Raw genomic sequence first — 17,536 nt, forward strand, 5'->3', positions numbered from 1 at the left:
AGAGGAACCTGATGTCCGGGGGGGAGATGCCGGTCTACACCAACCTGAGCAGCTACAACCCGGGCCAGATGGCCTATCCCGGAGGACCGATGGCGTACGGCGGGTCGGGTCACGGTCCGGGTCACGGTCCGGGTCACGGTCCGGGTCACGGTCCGGGTCACGGTCCGGGTCACGGTCCGGGTCACGGCGGCCGAGGCCTGGACGCCCCTCAGACCGTCCCCGAGGTCCCTCACCCGCCGGGCGACCCCACCGGCTCCCCGCCCTCCCTCTCCCCCATCGACCTGGAGACCCAGGAGCGGATCAAGGCGGAGCGGAAGAAGCTCCGCAACCGGATCGCCGCGTCCAAGTGCCGCAAGAGGAAGCTGGAGCGGATCTCGCGGCTGGAGGAGAAGGTGAAGGTCCTGAAGACGCAGAACTCGGACCTGGCCTCCACCGCCTCCATGCTGAGGGAGCAGGTGGCCCAGCTGAAGCAGAAGGTCATGAACCACGTCACCAACGGCTGCCAGATCGCCGTCGGCTCGGCCTCGGTGGCCAAGCCCGGCGCCGCGGGGGGCGAGAACCCCGGCTGCTGAGGAGAACCGGGAGAACGGCGGTATGGAAACGAGCTGAGAGTCGGAGATTTAACTTTACATTTTTACATTTTAGGCGTTTAGCTCGCGCTCCGGTCCAGAGCAGAGTGTCGGGCTCAACGGGACAGATGGCGGGTTAAGGGGATTTAACCTGTGACCGTTCAGTTACGGGACGGTCTCTCTAACTACTAGGCCACCCTGCCGCTGTCAATCATCCACCCAGAGTCAAAGGGGGTGGAGCTTAGAGGGAAGGGAAGAAGGGAGAGGGGAATTATTTAGATGATAGGTGAAGGAGATGGAGAAGGATGGAAGGGGAGATAGAAGGGGAGAAGGAAGGAGAGATGGAAGGAGAGATGGAAGGAGAGATAGAAGGAGAGATAGAAGGAGAGATGGATCCCGGACATGTCGAGTTTCAAACTTGTGACTTTTCGAAGACGCTGATTTTAGCGTTTTGAAGCGCAGATGCAAACGATTTTTCTCCCTTTTGTAAAGAAGAGCAGCGAGTTTCAGTTTCATCGGCAGAGAAAACACTCAGACAGCGCTGGGGAGTGTGTGTGTGTGTGTGTGTGTGTGTGTGTGTGTGTGTGTGTGTGTGTGTGTGTGTGTGTGTGTGTGTGTGTTTACTGTTCTGCAAAGAAAATGAAATGAAAAGCAGCCATGGCCTTTCAAAAAATCATTTTCCATAATCCTGCGGTTTGTTGATTTATTTAATTACAGATCAATGAGAGGCTGTCATTTTTAAAATAATAATTTAATAATACATTTTGGTTTGTTTGTCCGAGTCTCAGTAATGGTATATGGTCTGTTTTGTATTGTGCAGAGTGTGTGTGTGTGTGTGTGTGTGTGTGTGTGTGTGTGTGTGTGTGTGTGTGTGTGTGTGTGTGTGTAGGCGAACAGAGAACCATGTCAACTTTAAGCTGAAACCTTCAACTCTAATGTAAATGGTTAATTAATTAGACAGATATCTTCTGCTTGGCTCTAGTGAACAGTAATATCTTATACACTGCAAAGGAATCGCACAAATCTTAAAATGTAATTTATTCCAAAACTGAAAAAAATCTGCTGATTGTGTGAAATAAATTCACTTACAGATTTCCAAGTTTCCAATGCAAAACAGCTTTTTCCACCAGTGTTAGAAATGAGACATTATTCTGATTAATTTTCAGATCTTGTCACTTCACTGAAGAAAATTGTTGAAACAAGAGAATCTGTGATGGAAACAAGGGGAATTATGGCAGATTTCCTTTGTTTATTTTTTTATTAGAAAATGAAGATTTGAGATTTCACTACTGGAATAAATTACTTATTAAGGTGGAATTTTTTACAGTGTGATGTTTTATCGTTTATACCTTTGGTTGTAACTAGGGTTGGGTAATTAGATTACTGATTACCTACTTACAAATGTAATCAGTAATGTAATCCACTGAAATACTCTGTAGGTAATCAGATTACATTTAGTTCCTTTTAGATTATCCATCTATATCCATAGAATATGAAGTAAAGCAAACTATTTATTACAGATTGGAGACTGTTATTTGAATAATCTTGTTATTGTTATTTACAACCATAATCAATTAGTATTTGAAAATACAAAGGATGAAAAATATATTTTTTCATCCTTTGTTTTAGAGTAATACCCCAAGATTTTTTATTTTATTATATAGTAACATTACATCTGGTGGAGGTTTCTGCCCAAAGCGGCTGACAGAGTGGTTTGGAGTTGGCGGTGTTAACGCCTTGCTCAAAAGGACCGCCATTACATTTTTGTTAAATGTAATCTGATTACTGTAATCCCTTTACATGTATTTCACTACAACCCAACCCAGGCAGGACTGATGCCTTGCTCAACGGGACGGCCGCTTTTCAAAAGTATCACTAACCTGATAACTCAGTTTTCACCGTAACTATAATGGATTACTGTTACCATTTTTATGTAATCTGATTACTGTAATCCATTTACATGTATTTCACTACAACCCCGCCTTGGTTGTAATCCAGTGGTTTTCAAGTTGTTTTGCACTGTATTTCCTTCTGTCACTGCTGGAAGATAAAAACCTTTTAAGTGACGGATCAGAAATGAAACCCGGACCCGGACTCTTCAGCTTCTGGCTCTCTGGATTTGACTCTCACTGTTTCCGAGTCTCTGGAGGGCAGAGCGGCGGCCGGCTGCCGGTGGAGTCCACCGAGTTGAAGTTTACCGGTATTTTACCGGCAGCTTGTGGAAACTTTCCATACTGGGAACATTGTGGAAGCAGGACCGAAGGATCAAGGGCTTCAGGTCTGTGGACGAGGACGCGTCCGTCCGGTTTCGTTCACATTTCTGGAGAAAAATTATTTATGCAAAATATACTTTTCATATTTATATTGTCTGTTGTCAAAGTTGGAGGGACTTTAGTTTCTCCTTGAGACAAACTTGATGTGTAAAAAACGTCCAACTGAACAAGCCATTTAATCTCCTGAGGTTCACATCAGTGGAAAGAGCTGCTCACCTGTTTGAAGAGAAATCAGATTTTATGATTCGATGGAAGACTTCATGATTTGTTAACATGGATATTTTCTGCAGCAGGGGAAACACGAGGCTTATTGCACATAAATTAATAACATTAAAAAATGTCAACATTTTTATCTGTTGATCTGTGATCCCAACATGGACCGCTCAGTTTCATGTTTTTAATCTATTTTATCTCATTATCCTTTGATTCCAATATTGTGCAAATAAAAGATGATTGTTAAGAAAATATACATTAACTGATAATTGATGATGATAATGATAATATGCAGTTTACCTGTCATTCCCTTACCTTGTCTACACTGTAAAAGATATCCATTTATACAAATGATGTTTCGTATTGAGGCTTAAAGTTATATTTTCCTAGAGAAATAATCTGCCAGTGGTTTAAAAGTCCAGAACAGTCTGGAAACAAGTTGAGTTGCTTTGGGAGAAACTGAAATAGAAAATAATATTTCAGCAGATTAGATGTTTTTGCAGTGTAAAAAGTGCCAACCAGGACATGAAGTTAATAACAGCTGCGTAGGTTCAGAGTTCACGAGCCACATTTAACTCGTTAGCAGCCAAACTGCTAATCGATTAAATTAGGTTAATTGATTTAGAAGTGATTGATAATAAAAGACCAAATTCAACCTAACTTCAGGTCCTGGTTTACAACACTGACTGTTTAAATGAGGTTTTGGCCGCTGTAAAAAATACTAGTTCACAATGCTGAAAATTGAGTCAAACTGTGCTGTTTAATTTCATACATGAAGTATTTACAATACAAAGTTGTAAAACATGTTATTTCTGCAGCGTGTTCGTTGGTACGATGTGAACACACCCGACATCAATTATCTTTTCTTTTTTGAATGTTGTTTTTTTCCAGTGTGTGTTGGTTGATTCAGACCTGAACAGACTTTTCACCTGATAACACTGTAAGTTTTACACTTTGTGCACTGAGTTTTCTTTCCAACCAATAGATCAATATCATGCAAACAGTTTGTATATCGCTGCTCTCGGATCAAAAACATGTATCTGCAAAAAGTCCGATTTTCAGCAATGAAGGAAATTATTTTTTCATGATTTTTTTATTTAAATGTAGTTTTATCAGGTTTCATGAAACTCACTACAACTCACAAACAGCCGTGGAAACGTTTCACTCAAGGAAGAAAAAGAAAAACATTTAAATTGCAGTTACGTGTTTTTACCCGACAGCATCATTACTGTTTTTAGATAGAAACAAAACAAAACAATAAATAACATGAGAGACTTTTACAGCTGTCAGAAATTAGGTTGGAGCGTCGAGCAAATATTTATTTTTTTGAACTTGAATAAGGCTTTTGATGTCTCTAATGATTATATTTTTGTACAAATGTATAAAGAAACTGTTGGGTATAAGATGTCCATTTGATTTCAATGATATTCCATTTTGTCTTATTTATTATGGCGGAGATGAGGAGCTGAGTATCTTTGGTTTTGTACAGAAGTGTGTTTATTTTCCTTGGGAACACTATTCTATCGTGTTGAGATGTTTGTGTCAATATATCGGTGATAAAATACTGATCTGTTGTGTTTGCAGTTTGTTGATCAGGATCAGAACAGGATGTTTGGTCTGGTCTCCAGACAGCAGGTTACAGAATATTCTGTGTTGAAACTGAACCAGGCGCTCGGGCTTCAACACTCTCACTTAGACATCAGAGTCAAAGTCAGTGACTTTGCAGTGACCTTGAAGGTCTTGTTTGGGGAAACTGAAAGGAATTTTATTTGATAGGGACGATGCAATTTAACATAATTCCAATACAGAGCATGAAACTGATGAGCTGCACAGAGAGTTTAGAGCTGTTGCTAATTTTCAACTCTTGTCAATTTTCAACTCTTGTCCCTAGTTGGGCTTTTACATGTACAGTGTAATTGAAATATGTGTTTCATCACACAGCTGAGTCATGCTGATGTGTGTGCCCTCCGTTCACTCATTTTCAAAAAACGTTTAAGGCCACATTTTATTTTTCTCAAATACACAAACATTCAAGGATTTTCAGCGTCTGTAGGAATCCTGCCTGGATTTGCTGGAATGTGACAGGCTGTGATTCTGGAGTCAGAGGATTTCAATAATGTTGATTTCACTGCTCTCTCTTTCTCCCTCAAGATTAAAAGTCAAAGAGGCCAAACTATTTCTGAGGCAGTTTTTGTTTCAGTTACTGAAGTTTCCTGAAAGCATCTTTACACTTAATTCATCTCTGTCCTGTTGAGTGAGAATGGAACAGATGAACTTTACAGACAAGCTCCAGCTCAGCCTGCAGGAAAACAGACCTGAGATGAGAAATGTGATGTTTTTTTTACCCCGAGGCTCGAGGGAATTTCCACTCGACAAACTGGAGCCCGGTCAGGCCGGGACAGGAATCCCCAGCATTAGACTGGTGGTTCATTAAAATCTCCTGTATCCCATCAGTGTAAACATGTGAAGCATTCGAGAAACAATTGAATTAAAAAATGGATGAACAGTATTTTGGAATCAAACCCTTCATATGTTGAAAAGCAAGACAAACTGGACACACAGCTAAATGTGAAACTAACCACACACCTAAATGTGAAACTAACCACACACCTAAATGTGAAACTAAACACACACCTAAATATGAAAGTACCTAAACACAATGTGAAAGTAGATGAACCTAAATGTGAATGAAATACTTAAATGCAAACCTAAATATGGATAAAACCAACCCTAAAAAGACCAAACCGACCACATGTAGCACAAACCTAGATGTGAATAAAATATTCTTAAATGTGACTAAAACACACATACACACTCAATGTGAACAAATCACATGAGTGAGGACAGACAGCTGACAGTCATCATGTTAGCCAACAGGAACAACCACGACAATTTAACTAGTAGCTAACTAGTTCACAAGCTAGTTAGCCTACTTAGCTCCCTAGGCTAGACTCTCGCCAAATTTATTACCTTAAAATATGAAACTAAATCCCTCCCTCCTTGAGATCCTTTCATTTCTAACATGATAGCAGCGGGGAATCTGTGAGATGGTAAATGTTTGTGATGATGCATCTTGGTTCACAACAGAAGCAGATAACAGAACAGGGTGACGCAAGTTCAAAATGGCCGCCATGGGAATGTGGTCAAAAGATGAAGTTGGTCTCAAGGCGGTTTGGGGAACTCCAGACCGTCTTCTGCTCTGTGACAGAGTCCATGTTACTGTTCAGCCTCTGTCATCACTCAGAGAAGAAAATCTGTTGGCTCCGGTCTGTTTTCATTCAGGCGGCAGGACTTCACTTCCCCTCTGTCCTTTATAATAATAATAACAAGAAGAAGAAGAAGAAGAAGAAGAAGAAGAATAAACTTTATTTGTATAGCACCTTTCATACAAGAAATGCAGCTCAAAGTGCTTTACAACAAAGAAATTACATGCACCAAGTGCTTCACATAAAACTTGATAATAATAGTGAAAATAAGATAAAGATGAGAATAGAAAACATAGAATGCATCTTCACATGAAAATAGACAGAATGAGCACAGAAACAGGGACAGAATGCCATGATTAATGTAAAATAAGATGGAGAGTAAAACCCACTTGATAATAATAGTAAAAATAAGATAAAAATGAGGAATGCATAACATAAGATGGAAAATAAAACCCACTGAATAATAATAATAATAAAAATAAAGTTAAAAAAATAGAGTACATAGAATGCATAAAATCAAGTAAAATACAACATTTTAAAAGAAGTGCAGCAGTGCATAAATAAACTTTAAACTTTAAATAAACATCATGTAGTTTAATGTTGTGCTGTCAGTCATTTATGATTTATTTATTTAATAGGGACAGTGCATATTAATGAGAATTTAACACTTTAACTAAATTAAACTTTAGTGAAAATTTGGTGAAAAAGACCAAATTCACCATTCCTATCTATCTATCTATCTATCTATCTCTTTCTATCTATCTATCTATCTATATCTGTCTATCTATCTAGGGTTTTAAATGTTGTTTTACTCATCGATGACTAATCGGGATGAACTAAACATAATTTCTCAACTCAGTGATTCACAGTTCAGTCATTACAGCCGTAGTACAGCAGCTCTTTCATAATTCACACACACACACACACACACACACACACACACACACACACACACGCATTAGCACGTCATTTAGTCTGCTACTGAGTCCTAAGATATCTCTTCCTTTCTTTCTTTCTTTCTTTCTTTCTTTCTTTTATCAGGATCTGTTTTAACCTTTACTCCTCCATGAGTCCCACATTAAAAAACACACTTTAATCAATGCAACATAAAACACACTAATCAAAACATAAAATGCACATATTACAGTTTCACCAGATATTTCATGGACAAGATATTAATTTAGTTCAGTGTTTTAATTTCCAGAGATGTTTTTTGAATCAACTGACATTACCTGGAGTTGTCTGCTTCATTTCAAGATGTTGTTACTTATTTCTAGAAATTTCCTTAAACCAGGAATAATAATAAATCTGTCCAGCACATCTCCTAACAAAGTTACACAGCCTGGTAAAAGAAAAAGAACAAAACACAAACACATCAACAAACTCAGAGACAATAAAGTGAAACTGCAGCAGAAATTGTTCAATTTCTGTCGCCCCTTTGGTTTTAACTACAGAAAATCAGATTGAGATTAAATCAAAGAGAACGGATTAGAACAGATGTTTTCTGTGGAAAAACCTTGTCATCATCTGTGGTTCAAGAGGAAAAATGTTTTCTTGATTTTCTCTGTCTTTATTTCCTGGTATTGTTATTTTAACTTGGAAATCAATGAAGGCACAGAAGCCAGATTTATAATTTGGGTTTTTATTAGCCTCCATGATGAAACAGTATGTGTAGAGTCTGTTCTGTTAAGTTTTTATCTGTTGATGTTAAATACTTGTGATATCAGAGATGAGTCAACAGCTAAAAAAAGAGTGATTTTGGTTCATTGTCCCATTAATTACATCATTGTTATTATTGTTATTATTATTTCCCTGTATGTTTTGAAGGGTAGCTGTGCCTGTCCAAAACCTAGTAAAAAACCTAGTAAAAAAAAAGGATCGAAAAGTAATCACTTTTTTATGCCTGTTTTAATGGAAATTTTAAAAATATTATATTATCCAGTCCCAACAACCTAATTTCCCCACAGTCTCATCTTACCATAACAAGGTAAGTAGGTGTTTCGTTGGCTAATCACATCAATAATATAAAGTAATTACTTTACTTTTCATGCCAGATATAATTTGGTAAGAAAAGGAGATTCTATGTTGGACCAAAAGTCTTTAAAAGTTAACAGCAACACATATTGACACAACATATCTGGATATTAATGAGTTGAAAAGTAACTGTAAGGTTATGTTAGGTTACAATGTAACCATGGTCCTCTGAGTGAAGAGACTATCTCTCCACCCAGTTAAATGCTCCATATGTACAGGAACTGGTCTGGTGATGTGGATTATTCTTTAACACAAACTTGCTTTAACAAAACAAGCTCTTGAGAAAGTCTCTGAGCGGACTGAGCTGGAGAGATGTGGTGCGATCCACTGGAAGTCGGAGGTCGGTAGTTCCAAGTTGGAATTACGGATCTAAATGTGTTCCAGTGCGTCTTCTCTGGAAAACATGGACGCAGCAGCCTTTACCCGTTAAGGTTAACGGCAGCTATCTGACAGCTCCAGTAATGTTAGCAGGCGAGTTCATACAGCAAAGACTTCCATCTAGAAACGGAGCACAAGTCACTGAATTACGTTACAAATGGAAACTACAAAGTTGTTACAACACATTTTCATAACACAAAAACTATCATACAATCAAGTTTTATTGAGTACAGATTGATGCTGTGAGGTCCCGGCCCTGCAGGCTAATCTGCATCGAGTGAATCGAGCACCAAAGGGATTACCTGTTGCAGCCATTAGCACTTCCTCCAAGTGACTCTGAGTGAGTTGGAAGTGGAAGAGGCATGACCTGAGGGACTCTTGCCTCTCTTCTGTCAACGTCAGGTAAACCTAAGATAGGATATGTAATTTAATATACTCTTGAGGTCAATAAACTACCTATCCTATCCTAAGCCGTCCTGGAGTCCACGCTTAGACCAAGGAACTGTGTCGACTGGGACGGTTCCAGCCTGCTCTTCATCAAGTTGAGAGGCACAAGCCCTGAATGTCTGGGCACATATGAGCCAGTCATCTAAATAGTTAAAAATCCTGGACCTCCGCCACCACAGAAGGGTCAAGACAGATCAGGGAGACCCAGAAGGCAAGGATACAGAACTCGGACACCTTGCTTTCGAACCACAATCTCAGGAACCGCCTTCCCAGATAGGTATCTGGAAGCAGGCGTCCTTCAGGTCCACAGTGGCAAACCAGTCAACTCTGCAGATGGCTTGTCTCACCCTTGGGACTGTAAGCATCTCGCACTGCTAGGGGCGATGATACCCCAGCTGTCACAGTCAAAGCAGTCGCCAAACTTGTCACTGGAGGTTTGAATGCAAACTGCAGCCAGGACCTTTGAGTCATAGTAGACATCACCCAGGGGCTTGTGGCCCACGCTGCCCAGGCTGCGAGGCATGATGAAGAGGGGCAGGCTGGGTAAGAAGCACCGTCAGGTACAATTTGGCAGCTGCGGTGGCCCTTCGCCCCTTGGCTTTCTGTGGCGTTGGCCCTTGCCTCGTGCGCTTGTCTCCAAGCAGGATCTCAGGCCCGCTGAGCCCCAGGGTCCCAGCTCTAACCCCCAGGCTGCCCAGGCTTGTGCCAGTGGGCCCGACACCTCTGCTAGGCCTGCTGCAGCATAGTTGTAGGTTCCAGCCCGAACACTAAACCACTAGCTTCAGCAAGCAGACACAGTCCTCCAGTTGCAGTCTGGACTGGGACAACCACAAGTGATGCCTTGTCATCCAGACAGATGCAATGGCTTTATCAGCCACTACCGCCTGTGCCTTCATCACCTGAGCGAGGAACGAGGAGACCAGGTGCAGCTCAGAGACCAGACCAGGCTGTAGTCAGCTCCCAGCTCAGGCATTAGAAGGCATTGATAAAGTGACCAGATGGCACTCATATTAGCCAGCTGTGTGCAGATTGCCATGAGCCTATGCATTTTAGCAAGTATGGAATCCATCATTGTACTCTTCCTGCTGGGGCGGCTGGTTTTGCCCAGCACAGAACCGAAGGGGTGAACCAGCACCGTAATGGTCTGGTCCATTGGTGGCAGAGCGGCCAACCCTCTCCCAGTCCTACATAGCTGACAGCTGCCTGCCTGCATCTCTGAGACCACAGGAGACAGTCCATAGGTTTGTCAAACTCTGCCCGCATAACCTCCTCAAGATCAGAGAGGAGGGGCACAGGGAACGGGGCTTTATCAAACCAAGAGTGGGCTGGACGGGTGATGTTGAGGGCCTTGGTAGTCCTCTAGATCAGTGTTCGCCCCTGTAGTCTGCTTCCTCCGTCTCTCACTCTTAGGGCAGCTCATCCTCATCTTCAGAGGGGAACAGACTGATAGCGTCCACCTCTTCCTCCTCCTCCTCTTCCTCACCCCATGGGGGGAAGGCTGTGTGGGACAGGGAGGAAGGGGCCGACCCCACCTGCGGGCCAGTGGCAGGGCAGATGCTTCCTCCCATGTCATCGGTCCTGTAGAGTCTGCACTGGCATCATAAAGCGGTTCAAACAAGACTCTGGGTCTTCTCTAGCCGAGAAAGCACGGCCCCAAACATGACATCCTCTGCAGGTAGGCACAGGAATGTGTTACTGTGCTTGCCAGACCACGTTCTCACGAGAACTGCTGTTCTCACGAGATTACCTCATGGGGCAAGTCTTGGCTTCTGTTTACTAATGTGAGCTGCTTGACATAGTACTGCTAACACAGTAGTACAGTACAGGCTGGCACACATGGTACAGGACAAACTAAAATTCAACTTCAAATGTAACTCTACTAATCACTTTTCAAATGAAAGGTTCAATTCAATTCAACACCTGCAAAATGCTAGATAATAAAGATATGTTACAGATACATTTAAATTCAAAGTCATTTTATGATTTTTTACTTATGGATAGAACCATCTGTGTTTTTCAAATACTGACTGATTTCCAAAATGGAAATTATAGTGTTTTGGAAATCCTTAAATTACACATTCCCCATTCTGTCACTGTGTATTTTTAAGGCAGTGTGGTATATAATATGTTATCAGCTATGGTGAGAGTCCAGCAGTTCAGTGGACCAAATAACATGAGGTAGTTGTACTGAATAGGATAAATACATGTTGCTGATAAGCAGACAGGCAGTTACATCAGCCTCAGTTCTCACAGCCAGGCAAACTTACGCAAACATAAAACAGAGAACAGAGAAAACCAAAGAAAATATTAAATAATAAAACAGAGAACTACAGAGGAAATTCAAGAGGTTCAGAGAATCAAAAGTCACTCATACTAAAAAACCTCTTGTGTCAGGAATGTTCATTAATGTTCATCCAGTAGGTTTTGAATATTTGAAAGGTTTCATAAGATAAGATGAAACTTTATTCATCTCTGTGGAGAAATTGCAGCAATAAAAATAATAATAAACGTAACACCAGCTCATATTTAGTAAGGAGAAGAGGAAAAATACAATATAAGACCGTAAAATATATTAAATGAATAAAAACAAAAACAGATTTTTGTTTACTTTTCTACACATAATATCTTCCCTGTCGGGTGAAACCTCTTATCTCCCAAACGTCAGCTTGTCAGGAACAGCCTTGTTTTCACCTTGACCACCGTGTGCTTTTACTTTATCTACTTGGTTTTGAAAAGGTTTCATCAGCTCAAGGACTGCAGAATCTTCTCAACCCATAGAGAAACATGTGATCCTTCAACTGAAATGAAAACATGAAACTGCCAAAAATGGAGTTACAAGGCTTTCACATGACAACAGCGGAATGTATATACTCCTGGCACCGCAAGGTATTCTGGGTAAAAGCATTCACCAAATGGTTTATGTTATGTGGGCAATATTTCTTTCCAGATTGGATATACAGTGTTTGGTATTGAAACTATTCAACTGTGTTTCCATATTCTAGTCCAGATGGAATGACCCACTTCTAAAAGGCTCTCTGCCACTCTGGTGACTAATACCCCTCCGCCCACAGCTCACACACACACACACAAACACACACACACACACACACACACACAAACACACACACACACACACACACACACACACGCACAGAGCTCTGGCTGCATATCTTAAAATGTGTGTTGTGTTTGTTCTCCGTTGTTTATAATGTGTATTTATGTCCTTTGTTGATCTGTGATCTCTGTGACTCTGGTGAACCTGTGTGTTAGAAGATTTTTTTGAATAAATTTGACTTGACAGTAAACACTGGCCTTTCTCCTCTGTTGTCTCGTGGTACATTCTTACATTTTAGTAATTTATTTGACTCTCTTATCCAGAGTGACTTACAGAGAGTGGAACAGCAGAGAAAGCTTCAGTTCCTAGATCAACAACATTACAACCAATAGTAAAGACATTCACTGTTGGTGGATGAAGGAGGAACATTACTCATTCACTTCCCTCGCCCAGATCTGCCCAGCTGGTCTCAGGATTCAAACCAGCGACCTTCCAGTAACAAAGCGATCTAGAAGAAGGGCAGGAGTCAAACTCATGTCAGTGTGCTCTCTTCATTTAATCTGCTCTGCTGTCCAGAATATAATCAACAGTCATGATTCTCTTACTGTTTTGAAGATGATTTCATTTCTGACTGGACGACTGAAGATAGACAGGATGACTGGTTTATATTATGGCTAAACAGATGGATAATGAAACAGTGAAGGTTCAGATATCACTGCATGCCTACACTGCAAAAGCATGTCAACATGGTTCAAGAATTTCATTGGTATGGTATAGAATGGTATGATATAGTATGGTATGGGATAGAATGGTATGGGATAGAATGGTATGATATAGAATGGTATGGTATGGTATAGAATGGTGTGATATAGAATGGTATGGTATAGTATGGTATGGTATGGTATAGAAAGGTATGATATAGAATGGTATGGTATAGTATGATATGAGATAGAATGGTATAGTATGGTATAGAATGGTATGATATAGAATGGTATGGTATGGTATGGTATGGTATAGTATGGCATGGTATGGTATGGGATAGAATGGTATGATATAGAATGGTATGGTATGGTATGGCATGGTATGGTATGGTATAGAATGGTATGATATAGAATGGTATGGTATGGTATGGTATGGTATGGTATAGAATGGTATGATATAGAATGGTATGGTATAGAATGGTATGGTATGGTATAGTATGGGATAGAATGGTATGATATAGAATGGTATGGTATAGAATGGTATGGTATGGTATGGTATGGTATAGTATGGTATGATATGGTATGGTATGGTATGGTATGGTATAGTATGGTATGGTATGGTATAGAATGGTATGGTATGGTATGGTATGGTATAGAATGGTATGATATGGTATGGTATGGTATAGAATGGTATGGTATGGTATAGTATGGTATGGTATGGTATGGTATGGTATAGAATGGTATGATATGGTATGGTATGATATAGAATGGTATGATATAGAATGGTATGATATAGAATGGTATAGTATGGTATAGAATGGTGTGATATAGAATGGTATGGTATGGTATGGCATGGTATGGTATGGTATAGAATGGTATGATATAGAATGGTATGGTATGGTATGGTATGGTATGGTATAGAATGGTATGATATAGAATGGTATGGTATAGAATGGTATGGTATGGTATAGTATGGGATAGAATGGTATGATATAGAATGGTATGGTATAGAATGGTATGGTATGGTATGGTATGGTATAGTATGGTATGATATGGTATGGTATGGTATGGTATGGTATAGTATGGTATGGTATGGTATAGAATGGTATGGTATGGTATGGTATGGTATAGAATGGTATGATATGGTATGGTATGGTATAGAATGGTATGGTATGGTATAGTATGGTATAGAATGGTATGATATGGTATGGTATGGTATGGTATGGTATGGTATGGTATGGTGTGGTATAGAATGGTATGGTATGGTATGGTATGGTATAGTATGGTATGGTATGGTATAGAATGGTATGGTATGGTATGGTATGGTATAGAATGGTATGATATGGTATGGTATGGTATAGAATGGTATGGTATGGTATGGTATGGTATAGAATGGTATGATATGGTATGGTATGGTTCAAGTTCAAGTTATTATTTAACACTCATATGGCAGTTTTACATCCAGAAAGCACACGTCAAAATAAAAGCACGGTAACTGAACTTTATTTTACAGTTTTTCATTGAAGAGTCTTATTAAAAAGGAGATGGGTGACTTCCTGTATGTTTCAGTGAGCGTCTTGGGAGTCAGCAGTTGTGCTTTGTCTGGTCTGTCAGTTGGATATTTGGGCTCTGGTGGGCGGAGCCAGTTCCTGAAGGAGGAATCCAGAAGGCTCTGTGCAAAGTCCCTACACCAGTGGTTCTCAAAGTGGGGTCCGGGGACCCCCAGGGGTCTGTGGCACTTGCCAGGGGGTCCGTGAAAAGAAGTGTACAGAAGAGGACATACATTTGCGGTTCAATTGAGTCCAAGTGCAATGCAGGCATGTGTTCAGTTTGTTATGGTTAGGGTTGTTATGATTAGACTTTTATCAATCATTACATATGAATTAAGAGTGAAACACTTTATCTTGATATGTATGTGTGTGTGTGTGTGTGTGTGTTCTGAAATTAGCACTTTTAGGTACAGTGTTACTTGCAGATAATTGATTGATTGTTTTATGGGTATTCTGTGTTGAGATGGTGCAAATATTTTTAATACATATCTAATATCTTTCTAATACATTTCTCTTGTGTTGTTCTTTCACATAACTAAGACTATAGAAGTGACAATCAAACAGTTGAGAACCTCTGACCTACACAGTGTGGTTCTTCTGTCCTGCAGAGTGGGTCCAGAAAGGGTCTGGAGTGAACCTGACAGCTGGAACTTGCTCTGCCAATAACCATCCGGCAGGCGCGTTTTTGGACGTGTTCTATCTGTTTAGACTGAGCCTCTGTCAGAGTCCCACACTGGAGAGGCAGTGTGGGGCGGACATATCCAGAATATATTGTTGCTCAGTCTGAGGCGGGACACCAGACCTCCTTCACCTCCCCAGGAGACGCAGCGTGGAACTGGCTTTCTTGACCACGGCAGCAGTATGTTGGCTCCACTGTAAGTCCGACTGAATCACGACTCCAAGCACTTTCACAGGATGGTCAGACAGGAAGAGAGGAATGATATGATATGGTACACACACACACACACACACACACACACACACACACACACACACACACACACACACACACACACAGAGAGCACTGTGTCCTTGCTATATTTTGAATTGAGATGTTTTCTGTTTTCAGACAGCCCCCACACACACACACACACACACTCACAGCTATTTACTACTGCCTACCTCGTACACACACACACACGCACACACACACACACACACACACACACACACACACACACACACACACAGACACCTGAATAAACAGAATCGCTTCAGTCACAGTAAATCCACAACAGCAGATTAAACTCTCCAGACAGATATGTAGATGAGATCCATCCAGCTGACCTGGGTCAGTGTTGTGACTCTGACTGGTTGAACAGACTGGCACCAGTAGCTGCTGGAAACTGACCCAGTGTCAGCTGTACAGACGACCCCCCCGCCGGAGGGATTTCAGAGCCCGGTCTAGTCGAGCATCTTCCGCCTCATTAAATATTCATGAGACGTACCTGAGGGGTCACATGGCGCCCAGGGCGGTGATGTCATATCACCGTGGCGACACTTTGACTCGACGTGACCGGGTCGCTCAGGAAGAAACGAGGCTCCTGAGGCTCCTGAGGCTCCTGAGGCTCCTGAGGCTCCTGAGGCTCCTGAGGCTCCTGAGGGGAACACCTGGAGACAGAATCTGCTTCTACTCACACATCCACAGCACAGCCGACAGCAAGGAGGTCAAGGGTCAGAGGTCACAGCACCCTGACGATAGATGTACCTTTCTTTTCTTTTTCTTTTACACATTTATTCAGTCATTTAATTGTTCAATAAGGTTTTCTGTTAATTAATTCTTTATTTAAAGGCAGTAATGTATCCCAGAGGTTCACTACCATTGAATTGGTGTGTGTGTGTGTGTGTGTGTGTGTGTGTGTGTGTGTGTGTGTGTGTGTGTGTGTGTGTGTGTGTGTCACCCTGCCTTAAAGACCTGCTAACTGTAAAATAATTTTTAGAAGAGTTTTAGTGTCCCATTGTCTCAATGCTGTTAATTAGTTAGTCTGGGTTTCGATGGAGAGTTTCAGTGTCCCACGGTCTGATTCATCAGTCTGCGTTTCAGTGGAGACTTTTAGTGTCACATGATGGTCTAATGCTGTTTTCAGTCTTTTTCCACTCTGACAAGAATAAAATCCAGTGGAAACGCTGAATACTGAGAAGTTTTATCATGAAAATGGTAAAATGTATTGATATAACATATTGATCATTGGAACAAAATATCGGCTATTGGCAGCATCAATACAAAATATCAGTGTCGGCCTTCAAAACCCATATCAGTCAAATCCTAATGGCAGCTAACAGTGCAGCACATCCTGATATTTATTTATTTTATTTTTTTTATGTTTTTTCTGTAATGTAGAAATAGGTCAGGAGAAAAATAATTCAGAGAGAAGACAGAAGAAGTCCTGCAGCACCTCATGAAACACCAACATCAGCTCAGTGTGTGGGAATGTGTTAATGTAGATCTGTCTACTATGTAATGTTAGTGACAGTAAATAAAAACAATGTTATATTACTTCCACAGCTTGCAATAATACAGTTTTTCTCGATCGCTTCCACACTATAACTGGGCCGACTAACTAAACATCCCAAACCATGACGCCATCTACCAAAAGACAAACCCATTTCCCAAAACTATAAACACTATTCCCCTGTTTTCACACATGATTCATATTTGTTGAACTTTTTGTGAAAAACTCTACACACAAATCCCTTCATATCTCACTGGCTGCACCATGTGCTCATTTAGAAAGCTCTGGCATTCAATATCATTAACTCAAGTCATCACAGCTCAAACCCAATTAACACACAATTCCCCAGGTGCAAACACTAAGAGTCAACATTGTTCACACACCAATCAGAACCTCAGGATAGATAGATAGATAGATAGATAGATAGATAGATAGATAGATAGATAGATAGATAGATAGATAGATAGATAAAAGGGCCATGGGTCAGTTCACTTGGTTTGGAACAATGGATCCACAAAGACCTGAAGGTAGAGGAAGAGGACACAGGAGAGGAGGTGGAAGAGGAAGAGGAAGAGGAAGAGGAAGAGGAAGGGCAAGGAGACAAATACTTTCTGATGAGATTCTCAAATCGGGATGCTGAGGCAGAATAAATGTGAT

At 40.9% G+C, this 17,536-nt stretch overlaps 1 protein-coding gene across 1 annotated transcript in view; it reads left to right on the plus strand.

The window, feature by feature from the left end:
• june (JunE proto-oncogene, AP-1 transcription factor subunit) overlaps window positions 1–5,459 on the plus strand; it is a 7,105-nt gene extending 1,646 nt beyond the window's left edge. The window contains exon 2 of the mRNA XM_071525239.1: window positions 1–5,459. This exon is cut by the window's left edge and continues 729 nt beyond it. Coding sequence (XP_071381340.1) covers window positions 1–572 — 572 coding nt within the window. The 3' untranslated portion in view covers window positions 573–5,459.
• Window positions 5,460–17,536: the final 12,077 nt, after the last annotated feature.

This window comes from Centroberyx affinis, unplaced genomic scaffold, assembly GCF_046629955.1.
Source record: "Centroberyx affinis isolate AG114_WGS23_722 - 3 ecotype Tasmania unplaced genomic scaffold, CSIRO-AGI_Caff_v1 ptg001276l_1, whole genome shotgun sequence".
NCBI classification, from domain to species: domain Eukaryota; kingdom Metazoa; phylum Chordata; class Actinopteri; order Beryciformes; family Berycidae; genus Centroberyx; species Centroberyx affinis.